The 27,836-nt window shown below is 47.8% G+C and overlaps 2 protein-coding genes across 2 annotated transcripts in view; one reads left to right on the top strand and one right to left on the bottom strand.

Annotated features, from left to right (window-relative positions):
• brsk2a (BR serine/threonine kinase 2a) overlaps positions 1 to 5,154 on the top strand; it is a 129,487-nt gene extending 124,333 nt beyond the window's left edge. Inside the window, 2 exon segments of the mRNA XM_084672204.1 lie at positions 4,859 to 4,969; positions 4,972 to 5,154. Coding sequence (XP_084528330.1) covers positions 4,859 to 4,969; positions 4,972 to 5,084 — 224 coding nt within the window. The 3' untranslated portion in view covers positions 5,085 to 5,154.
• Positions 5,155 to 9,000: 3,846 nt separating this feature from the next.
• Positions 9,001 to 27,836, bottom strand: part of abtb2b (ankyrin repeat and BTB (POZ) domain containing 2b) — a 39,926-nt gene continuing 21,090 nt past the window's right edge. Inside the window, 17 exon segments of the mRNA XM_084672203.1 lie at positions 9,001 to 10,041; positions 10,246 to 10,359; positions 10,607 to 10,675; positions 11,311 to 11,392; positions 11,594 to 11,696; positions 11,839 to 11,944; positions 12,094 to 12,272; positions 12,447 to 12,682; positions 13,295 to 13,400; positions 13,403 to 13,429; positions 13,672 to 13,768; positions 14,362 to 14,463; positions 14,745 to 14,834; positions 14,995 to 15,160; positions 15,445 to 15,597; positions 20,735 to 20,945; positions 25,288 to 25,434. Coding sequence (XP_084528329.1) covers positions 9,826 to 10,041; positions 10,246 to 10,359; positions 10,607 to 10,675; positions 11,311 to 11,392; positions 11,594 to 11,696; positions 11,839 to 11,944; positions 12,094 to 12,272; positions 12,447 to 12,682; positions 13,295 to 13,400; positions 13,403 to 13,429; positions 13,672 to 13,768; positions 14,362 to 14,463; positions 14,745 to 14,834; positions 14,995 to 15,160; positions 15,445 to 15,597; positions 20,735 to 20,945; positions 25,288 to 25,434 — 2,204 coding nt within the window. The 3' untranslated portion in view covers positions 9,001 to 9,825.

Raw genomic sequence — 27,836 nt, forward strand, 5'->3', positions numbered from 1 at the left:
CTCCTTTGTCACTCCTTCAGACAACTCATTGTCACCTCAGTAGTGGGACCCCATACAGATTTGTCAGGGCAGGTACCTCACAGTGTCCAGAGAGAGAACAGGTTTAACAGCCAGGTCCTCATCTGACCTCTCAACCTTGACCTGATCTGTTCTGGTGCCAGGAGCTGCTTGACCTCCTTCATCCCTACTTCCTGACGTGTGAGTCTCAGACTGGAGACACAGAGCCCTTGCATCCCATGTCCCTAACTAGCAGAACTGGAAGACGAAATGATGAAACGAAGAAAAGAAACGAGGCAGCGATTCTCTCGTCCTTCTCCCCTCTCCTCTCCTTTTAGCATGTTCTTCCTTGTGAGTCATGGCTCCCTCACGTGTTTCTGTGCTCCTGTCTTTCCTCATCCACCTGCTAACAGCTCCATCTGCTGGTTGAAACTGAGAAGTGCAGCAACTACCTGCATGATTAATGTCAAGTCACAAGTAGGCTAAGAAAGGTTGAATCGTGACTTTGATCGACCGTTGTAATTGTCAGTGACGAGGGACCGGTACCAGGATTCGTCTGGGACCAAGTTATCTGCTGTCATCAGCTTCCTTCCAATATACTGCCTCTCTCTCTCTATCTTTCTCTCACCTTCTTCCTCTCTTTTTCTCTCCCTCCCTCTCTCTCTCTCTCTCTCTCTCTCTCTCTCTCTCAGTCTCTCCTTCAAACTGAGTTTGTCTATAGTTGTTTACTTTTGTTGTTGATTTTGACTTTTGGAAAACTGTTGCGTTGCTCTCCGTTAACACTTAGTGAAAGACTGGACAGAGGCCCTTCTTCAGTCCTCGTCCAGGTCACACTGGGGTTGCTGTGAGGAAGCCAGCATCAGGAACATCCCAAGGCCTTATTGATGTTGTAACTACAGCTATGCGTGAGGAGATCTTAGGTTAAAGTCGGTTTAGGTGCAGTTCTATGGGCAGGTGTAAAGCCCTCGGTGACTACTTGTAAAAAGAGCTAAAAGGACTACAAATATGAATATGATATTATAGTGTATAACAGGAATTTGACTCTTATTGTCTCTTAGTTATATGAGTGCATGTGTGTAGCTTGTCAGCTATACAGCTGAGAAGAGGGGTGTACTGGAGACAGGCTGAGCGTGAACTCTCTCTCTCTCTCTCTCTCTCTCTCTCTCTCTCTCTCTCGCTCTCTCTCTCGCTCTCTCTCTGTCTCTCTCTCTGTCTCTGTCTCTCTCTCTCTTCGCCTCCTTTGTCACTCCTTCAGACAACTCATTGTCACCTCAGTAGTGGGACCCCATACAGATTTGTCAGGGCAGGTACCTCACAGTGTCCAGAGAGAGAACAGGTTTAACAGCCAGGTCCTCATCTGACCTCTCAACCTTGACCTGATCTGTTCTGGTGCCAGGAGCTGCTTGACCTCCTTCATCCCTACTTCCTGACGTGTGAGTCTCAGACTGGAGACACAGAGCCCTTGCATCCCATGTCCCTAACTAGCAGAACTGGAAGACGAAATGATGAAACGAAGAAAAGAAACGAGGCAGCGATTCTCTCGTCCTTCTCCCCTCTCCTCTCCTTTTAGCATGTTCTTCCTTGTGAGTCATGGCTCCCTCACGTGTTTCTGTGCTCCTGTCTTTCCTCATCCACCTGTTAACAGCTCCATCTGCTGGTTGAAACTGAGAAGTGCAGCAACTACCTGCATGATTAATGTCAAGTCACAAGTAGGCTAAGAAAGGTTGAATCGTGACTTTGATCGACCGTTGTAATTGTCAGTGACGAGGGACCGGTACCAGGATTCGTCTGGGACCAAGTTATCTGCTGTCATCAGCTTCCTTCCAATATACTGCCTCTCTCTCTCTATCTTTCTCTCACCTTCTTCCTCTCTTTCTCTCCCTCCCTCTCTCTCTCTCTCTCTCTCTCTCTCTCTCTCTCTCAGTCTCTCCTTCAAACTGAGTTTGTCTATAGTTGTTTACTTTTGTTGTTGATTTTGACTTTTGGAAAACTGTTGCGTTGCTCTCCGTTAACACTTAGTGAAAGACTGGACAGAGGCCCTTCTTCAGTCCTCGTCCAGGTCACACTGGGGTTGCTGTGAGGAAGCCAGCATCAGGAACATCCCAAGGCCTTATTGATGTTGTAACTACAGCTATGCGTGAGGAGATCTTAGGTTAAAGTCGGTTTAGGTGCAGTTCTATGGGCAGGTGTAAAGCCCTCGGTGACTACTTGTAAAAAGAGCTAAAAGGACTACAAATATGAATATGATATTATAGTGTATAACAGGAATTTGACTCTTATTGTCTCTTAGTTATATGAGTGCATGTGTGTAGATTGTCAGCTATACAGCTGAGAAGAGGGGTGTACTGGAGACAGGCTGAGCGTGAACACCAGTCCCTCCCTCTCTCTCTTCTCTGGTGACCTCCCCCCAGATAACAGCCAGTCCACCGACACTCCAAAAGGCAAACATTCAAAGTGTGGTAAGAGTCCAGCTCCTTCCCCTTCACTAACACTGTTGAGCACGTCAAATATTCACTTTGTGAACTTGGTGCACTTTTATGGATCACTAAAGGCACACTATTTCTCACTCTGCACTCGCCAACAATATATCAATCTTGTGATTTCACGGCTAAAAAGCAATGCTGCAGTACAGTATGGACCACGACGTCCTACCCTCTGGCAATGTGCTCCATGGGAATGCACCCAGTGTAGAAGCTGTTCTGTTTGTAGGTGTGAAGATGGACAGGTATCTGCCTCAACAGCACATCCTTAGGCACAGCATGACACTTGCCCCACTGGCCTGCTTATTGAAAATGGAATCCTTTTCTATTCAAATATCTATTGAAACCTATATGCCATTTTACTCAACTCTACTCTATTCTACTCTATCTTGCTCGACTCAACTCTATTCCGTGTTCTAAAACTGTTGGACCTAACTGGATGAAAAGCAGCTTGCTTCAGACGGGTCCTGTTCGAGGCTGCGGCTTCCCCTTCTGTTGGAGCCTGTTCTTGGGTACCTGCCAGTGCTCAGCTGCCCTACCCAGAGCGGCTAAGCTGTGTCCACCAGGGGCTGTACCGGGGCCTGGCACGGGGGGCAGCAGGAGCGTGGACCAGGCTTTGCATAACAATGACTGGCAGAAGGAAAGACTTAATCAGGCCGGTCATTGGGGCCTTTTAATCAGCTGTACCAGAGGCATACCTGCAGAAACGCAGAGGGAGGACTAGGGTTAGTGAGAGAGAAAAGATCAAAGGAGAGAGGGAGAAAGGGAGAGATGGAGAGAGAGGGAGAGAGAGGGAGAGAGAGGGAGAGAGAGGGAGAGAGAGGGAGAGGGAGAGAGAGAGAGGGAGAGAGAGAGAGAGAGAGAGAGATGCTTTGTGGTTTAGTTGGTGGAAGCTTATGAGTTCTCTTCTCTGGAGACAGAGACTGTGGCTCAGTCAGATACATTATACTTTTGAAGACACTTACCATGCATCTCTCCCTGGCAATGACATGCACACAGACACACACACATGCACACAGACACACACACATGCACACAGACACACACACAGGAGCACACACAGACATTCCATTTGCGGTGTTTCAGTGCCTCAGGCCCTTTTTGCAAACTTAGCAGTTGAGGGTTGAATTAAAATACCCAGAGAAACAGAATGGCCATAAAAGAGATTGGGACAGAATCATTACCCAACTGTCTCTGAAAAACACACAGGCACGCTTGTTTACTGTACGTGTGTGTGCGTGTGTGTGTGTGTGTGTGCGTGCGTGTGTTAGTGTTGCCACACCACGGAACACTTGGTTGGTATTGTCACTGCTCATTAGTTGGCTCATAAGACCATCCTGTATAAATGGCTTATATGCTAGGTATTTAGAGATGTCCCATCTTTGAGGGATTTGTCCTGGAGCCGCTGGTAATAGTTCTCAGCAAAGTGCTGTGTGTGCACCATTAACACAGAGAACATGGAATCTTTATTAGGTTCATTCCTCAAGTTTGACATCTTAACCACCTCCACCAAGAACAACAAAGCAATTGAAACTAAATTAAAGAAATTGATTATATAGTGAGAGGTCATTTGCATACATTTACATGTAACCTTTTGGCCCATGGGTTACAAACAGAAATAAACAGTATGCACACATACACAATTCACTCACACAATTGCACATAAAAACCGACAAACTTTTGAGAAGCAAGGGGCTGACATTTACAGGCAAATCTGTAAGTTGAGTGTCTCCTGTGTATTACCCCTGGGCTGAAATATTTCAGCTCTTGAGTGGTTAAGGTAGCCGAGGGTTGTGGTTTTAGCGTAGCATCATCCTCAAGACAGTGGGAAAGGAGTGCAAGGTGGCTGTACTCATCCCAGCTTCCTCATCCACCTCCTCCGTCTTGCTGCTGATTGGCCAGTCCTGCCTGAGTCATCTAAGCCACACACCCAACAGCCCACCCACAACCATGGTACATGTCAGAGCTTCACAACCTGGTCACAACCATCGCACACCTGTCTTGTCACCGCCACAGTCACACACCAATGAACAGCACCAGACTACTCCTGATGGGATCCTCAATTTACGTACCTTCCAGTTGGTTTTAGTATCAGCTCCATCTATCCACACACATTACGCACAGATGCATACCGTGCAAACGAACACACATAGAGTATTAACAATGCGTATGGCTGTCCTGATGTGGCTGTTATAGTGGCTCTCATCCACACCTTCCTCTCTTTCCTCCTTCACTCTCGCCCTCTCCGTCCCCCCACACCCTAACTCGTATCTATCTGTAGCTTCCTCTCCTTGCAGGAACCCCATTGTTCATGTGTTTGTTTGTTCTCTCTTTCTCTCCCTCTCTTTTTTTTCTCTCCCCTCTTCCGTCTGTTTACCTAGGCAGCCCATTGAGTAGCTTCTTTGACGTAATTAAACAACTTTTTTCAGACGAGAAGAACGGCCAGGTGCCGCCTGCCCCTGGCACGCCCAACAAGCACTGCCCCCCCTCCCCATCGTCCGGAGACACGAGCCCGAAACTAATGACACCAAAAGTCCCGCCCCCGCAGCGAGCCGAGAGCGACCCAAGATGGCGCTGGCGTCTGTGGGTTCTCAGGAGGAGTCCTAGACCTGACCCAGCACCACCACGTCACATGACCTTTTTAAGATCACATGACCTCGCAACGTGTACAGAGCTAGATGAACAGAATTTCCTCTTTGGACCTTTTTTTTGTATGAAGGAGTGACTGTATATAGATAGAGATATATATATATATATATATTAAATGAGAATCAGACTGATTGTACACACACACACTCTGTCTCTCTCTCACACGCAGACCCTCACAAAACCTCATCTTCCTCTCCCCGCCATAACCCCTCCCCTCCACACACCTACCTCCTCCTCATCTTAATTTCTGTGACATTTTGCAACCCCCCCCACCACCAATCTCCACCCTCCAGTTGCACCCCACCCCAACCCCCCACCCTGCCCCCTATCTCTGCTGCTAACTTGTGTGTTGATGACCTGACTTGTTTCTGCAACCAGGAATCATCCAGAAAACCTACTAGGCCCCTCCTCCTGCTCTCCACACCGTTTTCTCCGTCCGCCCTGCCCTTCCTCAGTCTCCCTCTCCCCCCCCCCAGCCCCCGCTTCCCCCGCCGCCCACCCCCGTGAGCGCCCAGGGACGGATATGGCTGGAGGAGGACCGTTTTTTGGGGGCGAGTGCGCAAGCCAGTTACCATGGAAACTGACACTTCATCCAGACTCCTCTGCTCCTTCTCCTCCCCCTTCTGTGGCTCCACCTAACGTCTGTAGACGGAGACAGCACCCTGATCTTGTACATGTATAAAACACCCACACATCTCTCTTACACACACAAACACACACACACACACCCATACATCTCTCTTACACACACACACACACACCCACACATCTCTCTTACACACACACACACACACACCCACACATCTCTCTTACACACACACACACACACGCACACTCTCTTGCACACACCCAAAAATGCACACGGCCCCCTAACTTCCCATTCTTCATTGTCTTATCCCTATTCCCTCAAATGGACAGATGGAAATCATTTGACAATACATACCCTTTTGAACACGCACACAAACTGATGCACACAAACACACACTGATGCACAGGTATAGTATGCACAGACAAACTCTGGGATGTAATAACAAAAAGAAAACTCAAACGAAACTAAAATATAAAAAATGCAGTGGAGGGGGAGGAGTTTGTCGATAGCCTATCAGCCGACTCGGACGCTTGCTGGATTGTATTGGTTCATTTTTAATGTATTTTCTCTGTGAAAAACTGGTTTAAAAAACAGACTTTATCAGACTGTATCTCATTGCTGCAAATGGACTGGAATTGTAATTTCAGATGGGGTTTGGGGAGAGAGTTTAACAGGGTTAGGGTTAGGGTAGGGGGAGGGGGGGGGGGGTCATGAGGGTATTTAAATGAATGATCTATTCTGTTGTACAGACTGATATCATTTCCAATGTAAAAATGAAACGTCTAGTTGTGACACCATGTTTAGATATTATTGTAGTAGCAGGTCTGAACACCTGTGATGTCACATGTTCTATCCGTCCTCCATGTTGTTCTTCTGTTCTGGTTCTTTTTGGACTGCTACTATCTGACCTGTCCCTCTTTCTCTGCTAAACTGCACTTTGCTTTTGGTTGTCATGGATACCTCCTAGTCTCAATAACCAGCAGTAGGGTTCTGAGGGGGAAATTAAGTGTTCAAATACAATCGTGGATATTTTTTTATATTTGTTTTCCTTATTTATTCATCTTTCTGTTTCATATCCTAATTTATGATATCTTCTGCTATTTATATGAAAGAACGCTGTTAGATCAGTTGAATGTTATTTAAGACCTTGTGTGTTTGTAAATGGGGCAACAGAAAAAGAAAAAAAAATAGATTTTTTTTCTTTCCTTTGACTTAAAGCTGAATTATGTGAACATTGACAAGTTACCAATTCTTTCTTCCCTAGCTTTGGGGAGAATGAAAGAGAACTTGCTTTATCTGTTGAAAAAAAATAATGATTTACCAGTAATTTAAGAATGTAGACTAGCCTCTTTGGAGAGGAATATGCTCTTCTATTGATATTTGTCAGTTTCATATCATCGTGCGTGTAGGCCAGGCAGAGGTGGCGCTAGTATGCGTCTCCTTGTCCACTCTTGTACATAGATTAACGTGGGGCTGGGACAAGTTCTGAAGTAACACTGGGGATTCCTGCTCTATGCTTTTAGCTTGTATTGCTGTGTGCATGTCAAACAGGAGCTTTTCTTTGCATGGCTTTAGTGTTAATGTTACATTCAACTCTCTTTCTCTCTCTTTGCCCTTACCGCTTTTCTCTCTCTTCTATACTCACTCCCCTCCTCTTTCTCTCTATATCCCTTTCTTTTTCCACAAAGCTAACTTTTGCGTTTGAATTCCCCTCCTAATATCGTTTCCTTTCAAATTTGCTGAATCTTAATTCTCTCTCTCTCTTTCTAGCTCTCTCCTAAATCCTTCAGTCTCCTCCTCTTCTATCTTGTGCACAAAGTTTTGAATGATGCTTCCGCTTCTCTCTGATTGGCCCACAGCTCTGATTGGTCCAGCTAGCTGACCCAGGTGACAGGGGCACGGGAGAGAGGGAACTTCGGTCATAAAGACACAAAGCAATACCCTAGAGTTCACCCTCTTCTTTTATACAGTGGTAACCTAGCAACACTAAGGACATCCGATGACACAAGGGGCCATAGCGTCCCTCTGACAGGGCAGGAACTAACAGGCTCATGTAATCCCCATGTAACATAACTGTGAGCAACAAATAAACTCATTCAGTTACGCGCTGTGTCGCCTTCTATAAGTGCTTTTGTGCGTGTGTGCGTATATGTGTGTGTGCGTGTGCGCACATGAGGACCTTTCTATGCATGATACTTACTGTAACATACTGAATGGATGATTATATGTGTCTTGCTCATTGGGGCCTATCCTGTGTCACTATCCATTTATGTCTCTATCCATCTTCCAACGCTCCTGGGTGTAACCCGGCTCCTGTCATGGTGTGTGGAGTAGAGTCCTGCACCAGTTATTACTTGTTATAACTTGGCACTAGCAGAAACAAAACGTATGTTGTCCTTTGGCATTTAGTAGTGTCATAAGGGCAAACACTCTGTCTTGTAGAAGGTGACTTTGCAGGAACCTTCTGTGGCTCAGTGGGTAAGCATGTATACCATCGAGTCTACGGCCAAACACGGTACCCCTGGTTCAAATCTCTCTCAAACCAATTAATAATTCATATAACTGATATCAGTTAAGTAATGTAAATGTTATGTCTCAGAACAATTAAATGGTTCGTTTCCGTTTTCGGGGGAAAATCTGTCCTAATGTCGGGTGTCGGTTTGGTCTCGGAATTGATGTTGCCTGCTTGTGTTTGGGTACAGTTCCAAAAAAACGTGAAAGCCTTGGACCCCCCAAAAAGAGGTAAAAACTACAGGTCGTGGGAGTCGATACATTTATATATCGTTCTTACCTGTTATCATAAATATTACTTTATGCCCTGGAGAAGAAGTTGACCCCCCCGATTATTATTGTATCATTCGCACTCTCCTATAGGCTAAATAGCCAAGAAACCGTGCAGGACTCTAGTATGGAGGGCTTCTTGCAGTACCCAGCATCACCAGCAGATAGAAGTGTCCAAGGGGATGCCGAGGTTGAACCGTTGATGTTTACCCCCATGATGCTTCTGTCTAACCGCACCACCAAGAATTACTACCTGACTATCGCTTGAACAAGAGATAAAAAACAATTTCACAGGAAGGGTGTTTTGTGTTCATTTCAATCGTTTTCAACACTGTAACCCTGCCTGACCTGTAATGTGCTGCTTGTGTCCTGGTCTCTATATCTCCACATCCCTCAGTACTGATATCCACTCCTCCATTCGCCCTAGCGGTCTCCATACCCCTCTTCCTTCTCAGCAACAGTTGTCAGACTTCCACCAGGCCTCAGAAACAACTGGAAACGTACTGTGCTCACCAGGCATGAACTTTTATTGCAATATTAAACTTTAGTGCTGAAATGGTGGGAATTAGATTTCTACAGTAAATCCCATGGTGGACATTGCTACTGTATCTTAGAAAGAGAATACCCCTTCGGCGTACACCAGATTACTACACTGTAAAGGGGCACACAATCTGGCACGATCCACATACACAGAAACTTCAGTTTACAGTCAATATCAATAATCTGCTTGGAACAAGACAATAAGAAGGGAACTCCCTGTTAAATACTCTCAGAACTCTTTGCTTCCTCATTAAATAGAAAATGTCCCATTCTGTCATTTTTTGTTATACAGAAAAATAGAAAATAAAAAAAAATAAGTACGTGAAATTAAGATACACTTTCAGATCAGTCAAAATCTTAGTTATGTACGCCCCACCCCACAACACGTCTCCACCCCCTTCTCTTTACCTCCCCTCAGAGTTCTGTGACGCCATAACAACCTTTGTCCTCCGGGGGGCAGCAGAGTTCTATAGTTTTCAGAATTCTAAAACGGCTCCGTCTGTCTCGCTCCTTTTGTTTCTATTTGTTATGCTTGCTTCCAAGAGGGGCATTCAGTCCCCTCCACCGCAGATAGACATGGTTGAGATTGGGTGGAGAGGGGAGGAGAGGGGGAGGCGGGGGAGTCTACTGTGTCCGGCTGGTCTGGCATGTCCTGCTCCCAGCTCCGCCCCAGGTAGAGGCTGCCTCAGATCCAGGATCAGTCTGACCAATGGGGATGGGGGGATTAAACACTATGAGTGGGTATAGGCAACCTCAACTTGCTCCACCCATCCCTCTCCTTTGTCCTCGTCACACGCGGGAGGTGACGTAGAGCGAGCGCAGGCGTCGGGCCAGAGTGCTCTCCAGCTCCTCCAGAGGGGAGTCTCCCCGGGCGGCCCCGGCCCCCCAGCGGGCCCCTGGGGGCCCCAGCAGCAGGCCCCGGAAGGCCTCCCTCTCCAGGAGCCCCGACATGTGCTGCAGGAAGTAGGCCTCGCAGAACGAGCTCAGATCCACAGCTTCATGGGCCTTTAGTGGAGGGAGGGAGGGAGGGAGGGAGAATAAGAGAGTTGATAAGGAAGACAAATACATACTTAACTGATAAAACAGTAACAGTAGATTTACAATGAGCTATCCGACAATAGAAACGTACATATCAGCTTGCACACATCAAGTATGTTTACAAGGACATGAGGGGTACTGGTTGGCCTGGTGTGTGTCTGCATGTGCTACCTTGGCTGTCCTGTAGATGCTAACTGCATTGTCCAGGTCGATGCTCCGGGAGCAGATGAGCTCGCAGTGCCTCTGCAGCGCCCCCAGCTGGAACAAGTTGGCAGCTGACAACAGCTGGGGAGGGACACACCAGAATCAGCTAACAGATACTCTGATGTTGAGGCCAGAATTTGCGGAAGGGGAATATATGATCTTGAATGTCCCATCCACCATGCACCTTGGCCCTGATTAAGACTTCTGACACCATTGGAACACTGCTTGTGAGTCTGTCTGTTGTGTTAATGTGTAACGCTCAATGTTGGGTGAGATAAGAACAAATAAGGTTGCGTTGTTTTTTAATTGTGTTTTTTTTAGCTCTCACCTCCAACAGGTCAGACACGTTGGTCTTCAGCGCCTCTGTTCCTCCGCAGTACAGATATGACATCATCATCTGGGGACAAAGTCACAGTTCAGGTTAGTCGTCATGTTTTTCCATTAGCTCATTGGTCGGACATACTGTATGGACCTGTGTTCCTTGGGGCTTATTGGCTCTCAGGAAAACAACAGGAAACCCCAATCAGGTGTGCATGTGCAGCATGTCTAACCCAGGAAGTAATTACTGATCTATCTCTGATTGGTTGAGTTACCTCATGGCTTCACCACATTGAACTCTGAACTCTATCTGATTCCTTCAGGAAAACCCCTAAAGCCCTAACCCCTAAATGTTTGGCTTCAGTTGTGTTTGTTCTAGTCCAACTAAAGCAGTTTGACTTATTATTCTTCCGGGAGGCAGTAATAATACATGTCCAATGGTGGACCTTGGTTTTGGGCTGGTAACTTTGCAATCATACTGCTCTTGGTATTTATATCCTGAGCATTCTAATAAAGTACAAAATGTGAACAACCACAGAAATAGCCGTGTAATTCGAGAAAACGTATGTTGAGACATTTCTTTTTCTTGGAATATATTTGTAACAAATGATTTTGATATGTAAAATGTAAACAACTATTCTGGGTCTGAGGAGGATATAGGGTGAAGAGAATAAACTGTTTTCAGTTGTTTAGTTTGCTGTCTGGTAGACTGACCTGAAAGACGCTGTACTTGACATCAGTAATTTCAACTTCCTTACTCCCATCAGGCCCAGACGAAGCCAGCAGAGATTTGAACCTGGAGGAATCATACCGTCAAAACTACAATGAACCACTGAGATCATAGTCTTTACAACTGTTCTAGAATCACGTCACCACCTCAGTTCTAGACCACGCTTTCACTCCCATCCCTGCTGTCTTTTCCCACTTCCTTGTCTTTAACCCCTCTCCTTCACCCCCAGACCCATATCCCTTCCCTCCCCCCTCCCCCCTCCCTCACCTGTCGGAGGCAGTGATCAGCAGGACTCTGTGGGCGTAGAAGGGCTTCCCCTCCACCAGGAAGGTCACATCCGACATCTCCTGGTTGTTTAGGAAGTGGGGGTCTGTAAAATAACAGACACAGTACAATAAGAACTTCAAATTCAGTTCAGCAAAACAGTATAAACTCTGGATCTCTATCTTCTGGAACAGTATAGTTGATTACAGGACTTCAAGGCACGCCTAAAGACAGAAAAACTCCATTACCCAGCTGTGCAGAGAGGGTGGCCTTCATCTCCGGGATGGCTGGTAGAGGAGCAGGGCCAAAACAGTGGCTGAAAATGGATGCCAGTTGCTGGGTTATAGCTTCATTCTGAAGGAGAGAGAGGGGCAAGAAATGGAAATGGAAAGAGATAGTGAGTGCATGTTTTGATGAACATAATTCAAATATTTCATCCTGCTATGCTGTGTCCATGCCACAGCACCTCTGTGAGTCAGTACCAGTGTTGGGGGAGTCAGTACCTTGGTGGTGCGCAGGATGGTGAACATGAGGGGCAGGCCCAGTGATACCAGCTCCTGGCAGTAGTCCTCCTCCCTGATGGTGGTGAACTCCTTGAGGAGGGAGAGGATGACAGAGGCTCCAGACTGCTGCTGGGCGATCCTCAGAGACTCCAACCACATGTGCAGCTTCCAGGGCACCCCTACAGGAAAAGCATGGGTACTACAGTCACCAACAGGAAGCAGCAGCAACGCAACACAAAGATGGATGTGTAAAATGTTTGTCTATTTAGCAAACGTTGAATCTACAAAAGACGCACCCACACAAATACACACACACACATACTGTGTACATGCCCCGGAACACACACACATACCCAGAGTGCGCAGCTCCATCGTGACGTCCAGGTATCCGTGCTCGGCGCTGTAGTAGCTGGCCTCCTGCAGGGCCTTCATCCTGGCCTTGCACAGGCGGGGGAGGGCCCCCTCGCCCAGCCCCGCCCCCGGCGCCGCCAGCTCCTCCCCCTCCACGCCCTCGGCCAGCATCTCCTCCAGGGAGAGCACGTCCTCCTTCACCTGCTGGGGCTGGGTCAGCAGCTTCCTCAACACGTTCCTGGGGAGGGCAGACAGAGGGGGAGGGGGGTGAGCGCCTCCATGTTGGACTCCACACGGACTGACAGCATGGTGGATTTTAAGACAAGGAAGGGAGGCAAGGCAGACCCACCGAAATGGAAAGGGAGGTCAACGGGAAATAGATACCTAGAGAAAGATGTGCGTGTGTGTGTGTCTGTGTGTGTGACGGGGGTGGGGGAGGGGTCTACGAGTCATTCACCATGTAGTGGAGAAGGACAAAACGTCCAGAGAATATTTTTCCCCCTTCGTTCCTACAGGTTCATTCTACTCACCCCTCTTGGAACCCCCCTCAATCTGTCACACTCCCACAGGCATCCATGTGCTATGTTTACACACAGGCAGGCGTTGCCACGCACACACACGCACGCACGCACACACGGGAACACACACAGAGTGAACAGGTGGAGAGTCCTACCAGTTGGTTAGGGGCAGATGGGTGACGAAAGGAAGGAGTGTGACCCTAACCTACCCCGGCGCTGCCCCATATGGCACAGGAAGTGGGACTCCCAGGAAAGAAGGGATCCGGTAGACCCTAACCCAACCCCCCTTGCCCTAACCAGGCCTTCTGATTGGCTAGCCGCCAGGGTCGTACCTGTGCCCGTGTGCGGCGGCGTGGCTGAAGCAGTTCATGTCCTCGTAGAGTGATGATGTCAGCGCGTTCCCGCTGTGCGTCCTGGACAGGGGGTCCGCCCCCGAGCCAGGAGCAGGCTCACCATCTCATAGTTACCTGGAGAGAGGGAGCGCACACACACACACACACACAGAGAGTTAGGTTCTATTTACAGCAATAAACGAGTAGAGTTCCTAAGGTGATCCAAATAATGTAGTCAAAGACCAAATGTATTTGTGTATGGCATCTCAGATATTTCTTTCGGGGAATGCGACACGGAGGCTTTGGAAAAACCACAGGCTCTGTTGTTACGTGTGTGTACATGTGTGTGTGTACGTGTGCGTGTGCCTTGCACCCACCTGCCGCTGATGCCAGCTGTAGAGGGGTGTCTGCTGTGCTCTCCTGCCCGTTGCGGACGGCTGCCCCCTCCACGTTAGCTCCCGCGTCCAGCAGCAGCTGCCCAGAGAGGGGGAGGGAGGGGGGCGGGAGAGTTAGTAGTGGTACCACTACTGTTTCTAACTGGTACCACTACTGCTTCTAACTAATACCACTACTGCTTCTAACTGGTTCCACTACTGCTTCTAACTGGTACCACTACTGCTTCTAACGAGTACAACTACTGCTTCTAACTGGTACCACTACTGCTTCTAACTGGTACCACTACTGCTTCTAACTAGTACAACTACTGCATCTAACTCGTAAAACTACTGTTTCTAACTAGTACAACTACTGCATCTAACTAGTACAACTACTGCATCTAACTAGTACAACTACTGCATCTAACTAGTACCACTACTGCTTCTAACTAGTACAACTACTGCATCTAACTCGTAAAACTACTGTTTCTAACTAGTACAACTACTGCATTTAACTAGTACAACTACTGCATCTAACTAGTACAACTACTGCATCTAACTAGTACAACTACTGCATCTAACTAGTACCGCTTCAGCTTCTGCTTGTTTCAGGTTGATGTCATGGAGAGGGGAGACGGAAGGGGAGGAGTCTGAGTTGAGGTGTTTGGAGAGGAGGAGGGAGCTGGTTCTCACCTGGACCACAGAGATGTGCCCGTGCAGCACAGCCAAGGTGAGCGCCACCCAGTGGCGGCTGTCTGGCTGCACGGAGGGGTGCTTGGGAGAGCAGGCTGGGATCTGGAGAGACCAGAGGCTGGTGTTACTCTACCACCATAACTCATCCACACCAGTAGTTACTGCAGCCTTTGTAGTCAGCTGTTAAGTTACTCTAGCCTGTGATTTGCCAGAGAGTCTTTTTAATGAACTACTTATTCATTTCATAGACCGGGCTTTGATTTCATAGCTTCAGCAGGAAATTGTGTGTCAGGTGTGTGTGTGTGTGTGTGTGTGTGTCTGCGTGTGTCTGTCTGAGACCTGCACAAAGTATCGTGGGCAGAATGGACGTCTACAATATTTACCGCCACATCCAGGTTGGCCCCGGCATCGATCAGCATCTGGACCAGGGCCTCGTCCCCTGCTGAGCAGGCGTACATCAGAGGGGTCGTGCCCTGGAGGGGGGGGGAGCACGCTGCTTTAGAGGATGATCTACGTATGGTATTACCTGGGCATATGGTTGCCTTATGGGCCAATTAAACACACCCACACAAGTATACGCACATACTCACGCGCACGCACACGCACGCACGCACACACACACTCCCAGTGTACCTGATCGTCCATGCTGTTGACCCCGTCTGGTCCCAGCAGCTCGATGGCTTGTCCAATCAGATCGGTTCGTCCGCAGTTGAGCATGCGGAAGCCCAGGTCCAGGTGGAACTTGTCCGTCGCAGCTCTGGAGTCCAGACGCCTGAACGAACTGAAGCAGCACTCCGGCCTGCCAGAGAGAGAGAGGAGGGAGAGGAGCAGGAGAGGGAAAGGGAAAAAAGGAAGAATGGACTTATATATATATATTTAAGATGATCTACTGTGAGAGTGAGTGAGCGAGTGTCAACGTGAGAGAGCCTTGGACCATATGGCTGGTGTAACAGTAGTGTTTCCTGGTGTGTCTAATCCGATTAAAGGATCTGGGGTCATACAGGAGTATATGGATCACTAAACACATACAAGTGGCATTCAAAGGGCGTGTGTGTGTGTGTGTGTGTGTGCTCCCTCTCTTACTTCAGCTGGCGAGGTTCACAGTCCAGCCCTGGGAGGAGCTGCCTGGCGGTCTGTCTGACATCATCACTGTCCACCAATAGGCTCCTGCGATGCTCGGCATGGACGATGGCCACTCTCATCCATTCCATGAGGGGCGGCAACAACAGGAAGGGTCTGAGAGGACAGGAGGAGGACAACGACGAGGATGAACACAATGCTCTAATCCTTGGATGCTAGAAACACTGGCTCCGGATACATTCACTCATTATGTTGGCTTCTGTGGAAGAAAATTCTACCACACTTCAGATAACCCAAGATAGCCAGATAGAAGCTGTTAGCACTAGTCAGGGCTCGAGAATGGAAACGCTAATGTGGAAATCAGTGACATCATGGGAAAATCTATGTGTGTTCTCATTGAGCTAGTGATCTTTCCCCTGGTGCACTGTCAAGCTGAGGGGTTGTCGTTCAGTTAGCTGTGATAGGGGGAGTGTGTGTCCGATCTGAATGCCTGAGTGTTCCGGTCAGTGAATGTCTCTCAGCACCTTTCATGACCTTGAGAAACATTTGAGTCACACACACACACACACACACTGACTTACTCAAATACATACCAAACTGCTCAAACAAATATTGCACACCCCTGCACGTACACAGTTGTCTTCACAGTTTCCACCCTACGTTAAACTTCTGTCACTCCCACATGTTTCCTAGTTTTCACGTGTGTAAAGGACTGTGACAAACTGGTCGCTAAGAAGACGTTATAGCTGTCTGTGTGTGAAAATATAGGCTGGCAGCATTCAGAGTGTTTCAACACAGTCTTATCTCTAATGACTCTGTTATCTCAGTCCTGCTGGGGGCCATCACTAGAGCTTCCCCTTCATCTGGGGACGAACACACACACAATACACACACACACACACACACACATACACGACACCACACTACTTAATAAGCACCTGGATCTCTGTGCTGGTGTCATTCACTCTCCACACAGTGTCCTCCATGACTGAGAGGGCCTATGGAAGGCCTCATGTGATCTCCTAGAGAGCATCCCTCACACACACACACACACAGACACACGCACACACGGACGGGGGGGTTCTTGTGAAACTACATGCTGTCACCAGGCCTGGCAGCTGAGACCCAGCCCGAGGACGGGGGGTGAAGGACTGGGGGTGGGACATGGAGATCATGGGGGGCTGGGAGCAGTTTCAGAGTGTGGAGTCGGAACATTTGTGTGTGTGTGCGCTTGGGTGTGTAGTCCATTGAGAGCCAGGCTGAGGACGCAGGGCCAAGTGGAGATTAGCTGGGCCATTAGGCAGGACTGTCTCTCTCTCCCAGCAAGGGAAGTCAGTCGTCCAGGCAGCCAATCAACCAGCTAATCAGTCTCAGTCAGCCAGACCAAATCGTATGACACATATCTAAATTGCAATGCGACTGCACAACAGGGTAGGTGGGTGATGAGTGCAGATACTCAAAGGCTGTCTGGTGGGCAAGATGACAGGCTGGTAGTGGTGTTGATGAAGGGGGTGGGGGGGGGGGGGGGGGGGGTGAGGGCTTGGTTGAGTTGGGGGCCCCAGGGCTTTGGAAGAAGACAAGGAGGAGGAGAAGAGGAGGGGGAGGAGGGGTGATCCATTTCATCGTTGGATCTGAGCTATACTGCTTCCTCTTTCCCCCTTTATCTGGCACATGGCTTGAAGGCAGCATGTGTGTTTCTTCACTTCTTATAGGCTGACACTGCTACTTTATTGAATGTTAGTCCAAACATGTGTCATAAATCCCTACAGCAGACGCTTTTAAACTACTTATTGATTCGTCAAGAAGCTTTTCTGCCTACAGCAAGCCACTCTGCAGCCCCAGTCCTCTGGTCCCGTCCCCCCCCCGCCCGCAACCGCCTCCAGCTGATGAATGGTACATTCCTCTGATGACTATATTCTACCTGGAATAGTAGACAACACTCAACAATTTTAAGACAGTATAATGTTGCAACATTTCCAGGCATTAGGTTTGTTTCCTTCTTGTTAGCTATGTGTGTATGTGTGTGTGTGTATCTGTGTGTGTGCATTTAAGTGTGACTGAGTGGGAGCGTGAATGCGTTCACGCATGAGTGAGGCATTTGAGTGTTTGCACACCCCTGTCACTGACCCAGACTGACTAGCACACAGAGTGTGTCAGTAACACTCCCCGACCCACACCCTCTCCCCGACCCTTCCCCTCCTCCCCCCTCCTCACCCGGTGGTTACCCCACCAGGGTGACCCCTCAGCCTGACTCCCCTGAGCTTCACCCCCCCCCGCCCCAACCCCCGCCTGAAACACACACCTCCACTCCGCCCCAGACTCCTGCCACATCAAAGCCAGACAGCCATAACTGACTGTAACCAGATAGCCCTTCTGGCTACCCCACTGCACTGGCCCACTAACAATCCTACTTCCACTTGTAACAGTGTGATACATGCTCTCTCACGCACACACACAGTACACCTTTACTGCCTACACATTTTAAAGGCGTGCACGTGCACGGCTTAAACTTTGCTTCACACACACACTCTCCTTCACACACCTGGTGAGTAATAAAATAAAAGAGGTTTTAGATCAGGGTCAGGTGTTTGACTCCTGACCTTTAACCCTGCGCGGCCTGGGTAAGGGACCTTCACTCTGCAGGGGGCAAAGATCAGAACCAGAGCACCCCTGAACTGCAAACCTGGTCCCAGGTCAGCTTCTAGACTGACTGTTGCACAGCCAAACACACAGGGGGCTGGTTACCCCTGAGCTAGGGTCAGATGTACCTTCTCTTTTTTTCTCTCAATGCTATCCACTTATCAATCTCTCGCTCTATCTTTCTTTTTAGTCTAAATTGGAGCCAGAACCAGAACCAGTTTTATCCCCGTTACTGAGTGCAGGTTAGTCTAAACAACTGATCACGGATCAGATTACTACCTCTGCCCTCCCACACGGTTTGTAGAATGACTTCTTTTATTAGTTGTCAGGGCCTTTACTCACTCCTTATCACTCTTACACATCACCCTTTTGGAGAACACGGAAGAGAGAGAGAAGAGAGGCCATGCACTCATATGAGCTCACTCTCTGTGGTATGGCGGAAGGGTAAATAAAACCGCTTATCAAACATCTTAGAAATGAAGCTGTTAAAATATGATGAAAGCTGTTGAATAGTCGTCCCATCAATGGATGCCACTGTGTTTTTATAAAGCATAGTCATACATTTACTCATGTATTCGTGATGTTTTATAAATTATTAACTGATAATGAACTAATTATTTGCAATGGTTTCATGTTATGAAGTTATTATAATGTTTTACCAAAACAACTGTCTTTCCCCTCCCCCAGCTGATGAATGGTGCATTCCTCTTGGGGAGTCTGAGGTGGTCTGAGGAGTTACTCATGCTTTGGAAACTCTCATTATTATAAGGGAGGGGAGTTCTGGAACAGTAAACTAAATTGGTCATTAAAGGTTCTGACTGATTTTGTAGATGAAAGGAAAAGAAAGAAGAGTTGTTTCTGATGAAAGTAATAGCATAATAGCTCACACACACTGTGATCCCTTCTCCCTCTGTTTACTAACAATACACACACACACAGAGACGTACACACACTCTCAAAGTAACCAAACCAGACAAACAGTGCTGAAACCTTAGCTACGGGCCTTGTAGAACCAACCTGTGCAGACTCAGTGTAGAGATGGGCCACACAGAGCTTTTTATAGAGGTTCATAAGAGAGAGGAGGGAGAGGAGAGAGAGAGAAGCGGCAGAGATAAAGAGAGACGGAAAATGAAGAAAAAGAGAAAAAAACACATGAATAATAAACCTTTAAACCATCTTAAGTAGAGGTGTGGGTGATACTAATTAGGAGTCCACCGTTTCTCTCTTTGTGTCTGGTCACAATTAACTAGACCACAATATGGCAGCCAGCTGTGTATGTTTGTGCATGTGTGTGTGCGCGCGTGTGTACGTGCGTGCCCGCATAACCCGAAATCATGATTAGACAGAGACACGTGCAGGCAAGAGCAGAGACACGTAGCGTTGCAAATTCTTCAGCTCAGACACACACACACACGCACAAAAACACGATCACCAGAACTTGACAACCCTCCCTGCATGCACATGCACACACAAACACACAAGGAGACAAAGCAGGGAAGTAAAGCAAAGCACAAACGCACACATACAAACACACACGCAAACCGCTTGCTACAACAATCACTGACGAACACTTCCAAGGCCTGTATCCATTTTGTCTATCCATTGAAGTGCTACCTTGGGACAGGCACGCATACATCAGTCTTAAGTGTGTCATTAACCTTCACACATACGGAAGCTATTTCTACTGACATTTTAAACACAAACACGCTGACATACGCACACACACGCACACGCACGTGTGGCAACCCGCTCCTTCCATTCAACCGGAAGTAGAAGGAAACAATACAATAACTCACACGCACACATTTAGTCACACGCACACGCTCTTATCCAGAGCGACACACACATATGACACGCACACACACACAGAGGAAACACACAATCCCAACTGAGATTGAACAGCCCAAAGGAAAAAAGTACCAGCTGATCCACTATCTGGTTTCATGTTTGGTTCCTCTGACTTCCTCTCCATAGCCGCAGGAGTATCTGCATAAGATCATCTGTTTTCGAATGACCGCATACATTACATAACGTGTTGTTTATACAATACTTATCACCATAATACTGGTCGGCGGGAGATCCTGGGTTGTGACTCTGTCCTGGTGAACACCCAGTGTCCAGTGGCAAATGTTCAACACAACCAGCGATATCCCTCTAGAGAGCCAGCTAAACCTAACCAACCAATCACTGCCCTTGGAATCCCATACGGTTTGGTTCTGATTAACCAATCACAACAGCTTCATCAGACACCATCCGACCAGTCCAGATAGCCCTCGGGGTACCAATTGGGAACAAAATTACCATGGTAACAGTCATAAAGGCCTCCTGGGAATAGTGTGATAGGTCACATCAGTCTTCCTATAAATACCATCCACACCTCTTAAACCTCATTAGCACCTCCAGTCCTTCTGGTACCCCTCAGAACAAAGCTCTCACCTCCCACTCTCTCTGCCTTCTGATTGGGTCAGGGACAGGTGTGATGGAGGTAGCTTACAATTTATAATAGCTTTGTGTGTGTGTGTGTGTGTGTGTGTGAGAGAGAGAGAAATGCGGGCGTTGGTGATTGACTGTGAAGCTTTTTAGAGAAATTCAGAAGGTGGTTTTGTATTGGAAGTCTACATGTGAGTGTGTGTGTGTGTGTGTGACACCCCACCTCTCCTTGCTGAGGGCCATGCGTGGGGGGTCCAGGTTGGGGTTCTCCATGGACTCCATCTGGGGGCAGCGCAGGAAGTAGTAGAGGGTGTGGAGGGCGTCAGGTGACCACGACACGGTCTGCTGGGGGCGGGGGTGGCGGGCGGGGCTCAGCCCCGGGCGCACCGAGCTGAGACGCTGCATGTGGTGCATGGCACGAGACACCAGGTCACCTGGACATGGAAGGAGTGAGAGAGAGAGAGAGAGAGAGAGAGAGAGAGAGAGAGAGAGAGAGAGAGAGAGAGAGAGAGAGAGAGAGAGAGAGAGAGGAGAGAGACAGAGAGAGAGAGAGAGAGAGACAGAGAGAGACAGAGAGAGAGAGAGAGAGACAGAGAGAGAGAGAGAGAGAGAGAGACAGAGAGAGAGAGAGAGAGAGAGAGAGAGAGAGAGAGAGAGAGGAAAAGTCGGGAAGGGATAGACAGAAAGAGAGAAAACGGGGAGGTTATGGTTACATTATGGCTCGACGTACTGTCAGTGAAGCAGTTGACAAAACACACACACAAACCCACACTCACACGCTGAATCCACAGTGAGTTGGATGCAGATATGGAGTATAGGAGATCAAGAAAAGGCTTACTTCCTGCTACAATACTCAGTAAGGACCCTTAGGGAGGCCAGCACAGACACGGTTCCACTTCAAGCCATTACTCTCCTCTGTTCATTAACCCATTACACCCCCACCCTAAACAATTAGCACTGCCATTAACAGTAAGCACAGCCAGACCACCACAGTGTAAACAACCATTCATCTCTAATCACTCGAACACTTCATGGGCTGACACACTAACTGGCTGGCTAACTGGATGTTTTAAAGGTGGTCTTAAGATTCCAGTTGTGAAGGCCAGACAGCAGAGACAGACCAGGATGCATCAATAGGACTAACTATGGTTAGTTTACCAACAGTTAGTGTGCCCTGTGGAGATAATACTAGTTCATATAGCTAATAGTGCAATGGATGTTTGTCCTATGATGTAGCTATAAAGCTTGGGTAAGGCACTTCACCCTACTAGCCTCAGGGGAATGTCCCTGTGCTTACTGTAAGACACTCTGAATTAGAGTGTCTGCTAAATGACTAAATGTAAACGTAAAGCACACACACACACATTGTACACACATGCATAAGAGAACCCCCCCCCCCCCACACACACACACACACACATACACACTAAAAAGATAAAAGTAGGGGCAGTCCAGCCAGCAGTGCAGCAGGGGAAGTAGATAACATCCTGGTGCGTGACTGAGGGGGGGCCAGGGACAAATGATAGTGGAGGGGGGGTGGGAGGGGCTGTGGTGTTAGTGGAGGTAGGGGGGAGGGTTGATGGTAGAGGGGGATGGGGGTGGTGGGTGGGGTCCATCATGGGTTAGTGGGTCGTGGAGGGTAGGGGGGGGTTGGACGGGGTCGGGGTGGAGAAAATGGTTGGGTGGAGGGGGTCCATGTTCTGGATCAGGTAGCTTTCATTCGCATAATTATCCCCGGGTTAATTTCTAACCAGATTACTGTGAGTGGGAGTTTGCCCTGGGGCCATGGCTGGGGGGTAACATAAGGGAACTAGGGGGAGGGGGGGGGGGGGTAGCTCACTCAAACACAGACCCCACCACCAGCAGAAGGGCTTCTTTGTGTTCCCACCACCAGCAACCCTCCAGGGGGCCTGGGAGGAATTCCAGCCCAGGACACAGAGCCTCTCCCTGGCTTCTTAGTCCCGATCTCTCCCTTGAGGGCCAGCTCAGCCCCAGAGATCTGGAGGATATGAAGGACCACATTCTTGGATGTTAAGTCTTTTCGGATCCCTGCTTCTAGGTCTAGGAATCAATATAATACTCTGGTCCCTCCTTCTCCCTTCAGGGTTTGTACAGGTTCCTCTAGGACAGAGAGTGCTGCAGTGAGGACATGTAATGCTCTCTGGGAATAAGCCCCGAGCAAAGCACAAGATCGGGGGTTTAAGTCAAGTATTCAATGAAGACTTCCTCATGTGTCTAACTGCATGAGATTGTGTTTGACTAATAATGGTGCCACCCAGAAAAGCAGACATGCTTTCGAAGATCCTGGTGTTGGACTGAGACATGGGCAATGTTGTTATTATTGTTTACTGGATGGGATAGAAATACTAAAGGTTATGAGCAGTGCAAAAATCTTCAAAAACGACATATGTATTCCGCCTCAAGTGTGTGTGTGTGTGTGTATGTGTGTGTGTGTGTGTCTGGTCAGGTTGAGCACAGGGCTCCAGGAGGACTAGGTAGCTCCACACAGATGCCCCAGTGTCTGCCCTGTCTCCTGGGCACGGCCTCAGAATGCTCACCCCTGTGTGTGTGGAGGCCTGAAGGATGCCAGCCCTGCCTAACCAAACCAGCCGCACGGACCAGGCACAAAGACAGCCCTCAGAGAGACAGGAAATGGGTAAGATCAAATGTGTATTAGTGTGTGTATGCATGTTCATTTGTGTGTGTGTGTGTGTTCATTTTCTTAAATGGCCAACTAACGGTTGGTAGTTGAGTATGAACGTAGCCTTGTGCAATTGGGACAAACGGCAGAGTGTTCACTCATTTGGAAAAGGAAACCTATCCCTCCTCCCTCCCTCCCTCCCTCCCTCCCTCCCTCCCTCCCTCCCTCCCTCCCTCCCTCCCTCCCTCCCTCCCTCCCTCCCTCCCTCCCTCCCTCCCTCCCTCCCTCCCTCCCTCCCTCCCTCCCTCCCTCCCTCCTTCCTCCCTCCCTACACTGTATTCCTCCTGTCTCTCTTCCCCTCCTCACCTCTCTACCCCTCCATCATCCCCTCCCTCTTTCCCCCAAGCTTTGACTCGTCTCCCCACCCCCCACCCCCCCCACACCTTAACCCTCACCGCTCAACTCCCTCACCCTTCCATCTTTACCACCCCATCCCTCCTTCCTGGTTTTGGGATCCCTCCTTCGTCTCTCCATCTCTGCCTCTGTCTGTGGAGGCCTCCAGTGTCAACAAACCACAGGTATAGGCTACAGTAGAGTACAGTATGACAGTACAAATATGTATGTGTCCTTCACACACTGTATAACTTTCCAAATTCCACATGACAAGCAATTTTAGAAATTACAAAACGTCAACGCCTGGAAAAATCATCCCAAAGTCTGACAGACGGTCAGCAGTACTCAACGGTTTAAAGTTTCCCAACACTGGTTCCATACACTCGAGGTTGTTTTCCTGCTGATGGCAGGTCTTTTATGAGGGAGGAGGTTTAAATCTCCAGCTTATCCCAGACTGAGCTCAAACAAAACCAAACACACCTGATTGAAAATCCAACTGAACCTAAAATGAACCCTAAATATGGGACTATTGCACAGCCCACTATCATGGCAGGCAGCAAGGGCTTTGAGCCTTCACCACCTCCCAGAGCAAAGCCAGAGTCTCCTTCCTCTCCCAGACTCCTTCCTTTCTCTGCAGAGGCTGGAGGCCCAGAGGAGCAGACCGGAGCACACGCCAAGCCCAGGCATGTCCTTCTCTGATAACAGTGAAGTTTGGATCCCAGACAGATAGATATGCGCTTCAGAACAGCACCAGACCCGGGTGGGACTGCCGCTAGTAGATCGAGTCTGACTGACTGCTGATAATGAGGGTGCATCTGTGGAATCTATTTGGCTCCTGTTATAGAAGGACAAGCAAGCAGGCAGACATAGACAGGAAGGTATGCAGACAGACAGGCAAGCAGACAGACAGGCTAGCAGACAGACAGGCTAGCAGACAGACAGGCAAGCAGACAGACAGGCAAGCAGACAGACAGGCAAGCGAGGCAGGCAAACAGACATGTGGTGAACAGCCAGCCAGCAACCCAGCTAGACATAGACAGACAGCCAGTCAGACATAGTCACAGTGATAAAAGGGCAGACAGACACAGTGACAAAGTGAAAAACAGACTTAAGAATTACACATTAAAGATAGATCAAAAAGTGGGATGTGGCAATAGTTGATTTAACAAACACACACACATACACACACACACACTATACACACTGTATTATCACTCGTTGCATTATATATGACCAGAGAGCCTATCAGCTATTCCAGAGAGAATATCCCTATATGGTGGTCTGTTTCCTCAGCTAAGTAGAAGATACTGTGTGTATTTACAGGAGTGTGCATTATCACTGTTTCCCACACACTGGTTGGCTGAAACAACAGCCTTTCTGGCAGAAGAATGTCTATCTCTGGTTATTGTCCTTCAGGGTGAACTAACATAGGGGGAGAAAGGAGGGCCAAACAAATAAAACTAACATTGAGGCTCATTCAAATGCATGTGTGTTTACACGTTTATTGTTTAATTTATTTCAAAGTGATACTGGTAGGGTATCTGAGGGATTCAGCAAGTGTATTTATTGCATTTGAGAGGGCTACATTTGAAGACTGACTTTTTGTTTTTGCAGGAGAAGGAAGATTGTTAAGTTTCCCCTAAAGTTTAAGAGATATTAAATCCATAAATCTGCAAAAGACACTTGGCATTCACACACACACATGTACACAAACGCACACACAGACACACACAGACACTCACTGAGCTCGGAAATGCTGCCAACGCAGGTAGCCAGGAGCGACTGTTCCAGGGTGCGTAGCTCCAGCTGCGCATAGGCATCCTCCCTGCTCTCCACCCCGGCATGGCTCTCTGTGTACGGACTGAAATGGGCCGGGAGAGATAGTACACCTACAGAGAGGAGAGAGAGAGACAGAGACAGAGAGAGACAGGGAGAGGGATAGGGAGATGAGGGAGAGAAAAGGATATAGCGAGAGTGAGACGAGGGAGAGAAAGAGAAGGTGCGAATGAGTGAGAGACAGACAGAGAGAGAGAGAGAGAGAGAGAGAGAGAGAGAGAGAGAGAGAGAGACAGAGAGACAGAGAGACAGAGAGAGAGAGAGAGAGAGAGAGAGAGAGAGAGAGAGAGAGAGAGAGAGAGAGAGAGAGAGAGGAGGAAGAGGAAGGAGATTAATTACGTACACAAACAGTCTATCAATCACATAATTAGTCTTCATTTATGCTGCTTTAAAAACATGGAGCTAGGATATATCTGTTTCTGTTCGGTCAGATAAGCAAACACACACAAGTGTAAACATGAGGCCTGCCTCAACAAATCTAGCAACAAACAGGCGGAACCAGGTCCCACACGCATACACCTAACCACACACACACACACATGCATGCAAGTACACTTACACAAGTAAGACAGCACCAACCTATTTAAAAATGAGTAATGCCTATATCACTGATGTAACAAGCAAGACAGTTATGTCATGCTTGATATTTCCTTCTCTTGAAAATTACTCAGCAATCACTACAAACTTCGCAATCACTTCAATCTGTCCAGACCCAGCCAATTCAGAGCTAGCCACTCCATAACATATCCTGCACCAGAAGCTCAACACCTTGCCAACCATTAGGAGCTGAGGCAAGTATGGGATGGGGAAGAAAGAGATAGAGGAATGCAAAAGGAAAGATGATTAGTGCAGGTTTATGATTTATACCCCAAATAAAAGAGGATAACGTATCTCCTCATCCTGCTTTCTCTCTCCCTCTTTCTCTCTCTTTCTCTTTCTCTCTGTCTCTCTCTCACTCTCTCTCTCTCTCTCTATTTAAAGGATGAAAAGGATTTCCACAGGCTCCCTTTACCAAAATTACATTCCCATGTGTTTCCGGCAAGCGGAATGCTGACCCTGGAATCTTGGAAGGTTCAGCCAGTAAAAAAAAAAACAACCTGCTGATTGATAAATAAATTAATAACCAAGTATCTCTCTAATAGATCTAGCACTTTACTCTTTTTCCTTTCTGTAGTCCATTACAGAAGATCCAGGTTCCTGAGACCCATAAAACCTGACTATGTGGGAGTAAAGGAGAATATCCCAACCTCCCTGTAAAAACAGTTACGTTTGAGAACAAAATACTGCAATGTCGGCTAGCCAGTTCCTGTGTCGTAAATACCAAGGGGCAAGCTAAACGTTGGTTTACCGTAAACAGGCCCTTTACAGGTCTAAAAAGTCAACATGAGTTACATTTATTATGTAATGTTTATGTCCAACAGTAGCGTATTTTTTGACTACTGCACTGCATACAGCCACCAATAACCAGAATTCTGTCAAACACACACACACGTACACACACACATAAATGCACACGAAAACCCCACATGGTAATCTTTCAACAAAATATGCGTTTGTGGGAAGGTAGTTCAAAACCTAACTGCACTATGTGTATGTGAAAAAGAAAGCATGTCCAATTAGTGCAATCCTTCCTAATGGGAATTCAGTCCTAGAATGAGTCTGTGGCCACAGCCATTATGTGCATGTTTGTGTGTGCGTGTGTATGGTGCAGTATCTGAAATATGTGCTGACTCTCTATTTCACACAATGGAAACGGCTGCTTCTAGCAGAGTGTGATGCTGCACAAAGGACAGACACACCACACATTACTGGGTTCTCTGCAACGATGTAGCAACTCTACACACACAGACACACCCTTCAACTGTCAATCTGGCCTGTTTAATTGGGCCGAGATAACCAGGGCTAATCTGCCATGGACAGCGAGTCATCTGTTCAAATGACCATTAACATCAGCATGGCTGAGCCCTGCACTGCTCTAATTCCTTTAATAGACCCTCTCTGTCCTCACAATTTCTCAGTTTTTCTCTTATTATCTCTTCACTTCCACTTCTCTCTTTCTGTGTCCCTCTCTTTAATTCTCTCTTCACGTTCTACCCTCTCCCTCCTCTTTCTCTCTCCTTGCTCACCACTTCGCTCTTGTCTCTTTCTAACTCTCTCATTCTCCCTCTCCCACTCTTTCTCTTTCCTTGTCCATTCCCTTTCCACTTTTCGTTTTCTATTATTGAGCTTCTCCCCCGTCTCAGAGATAGAGTCCAAAGCTGATTAAAGGAAATGCAGGCCGCACAACTTCTATCTGAAGTTTGATGAGCTTTCACTTCAAAAGCAGCATTACTCTGTGAGTTCTGCCACATTATTTTGGCCAGGCAAAGTGGTATACACACATGTAATGTGTGTAATGTATGTAATGTGGAGGGGTAGGTGTCAGTGTTGAATCATTGGAACGTGAGAAGGTACA

This window comes from Hypomesus nipponensis, chromosome 14 (assembly GCF_054491055.1).
Source record: "Hypomesus nipponensis isolate SF chromosome 14, ASM5449105v1, whole genome shotgun sequence".
Taxonomy (NCBI): domain Eukaryota; kingdom Metazoa; phylum Chordata; class Actinopteri; order Osmeriformes; family Osmeridae; genus Hypomesus; species Hypomesus nipponensis.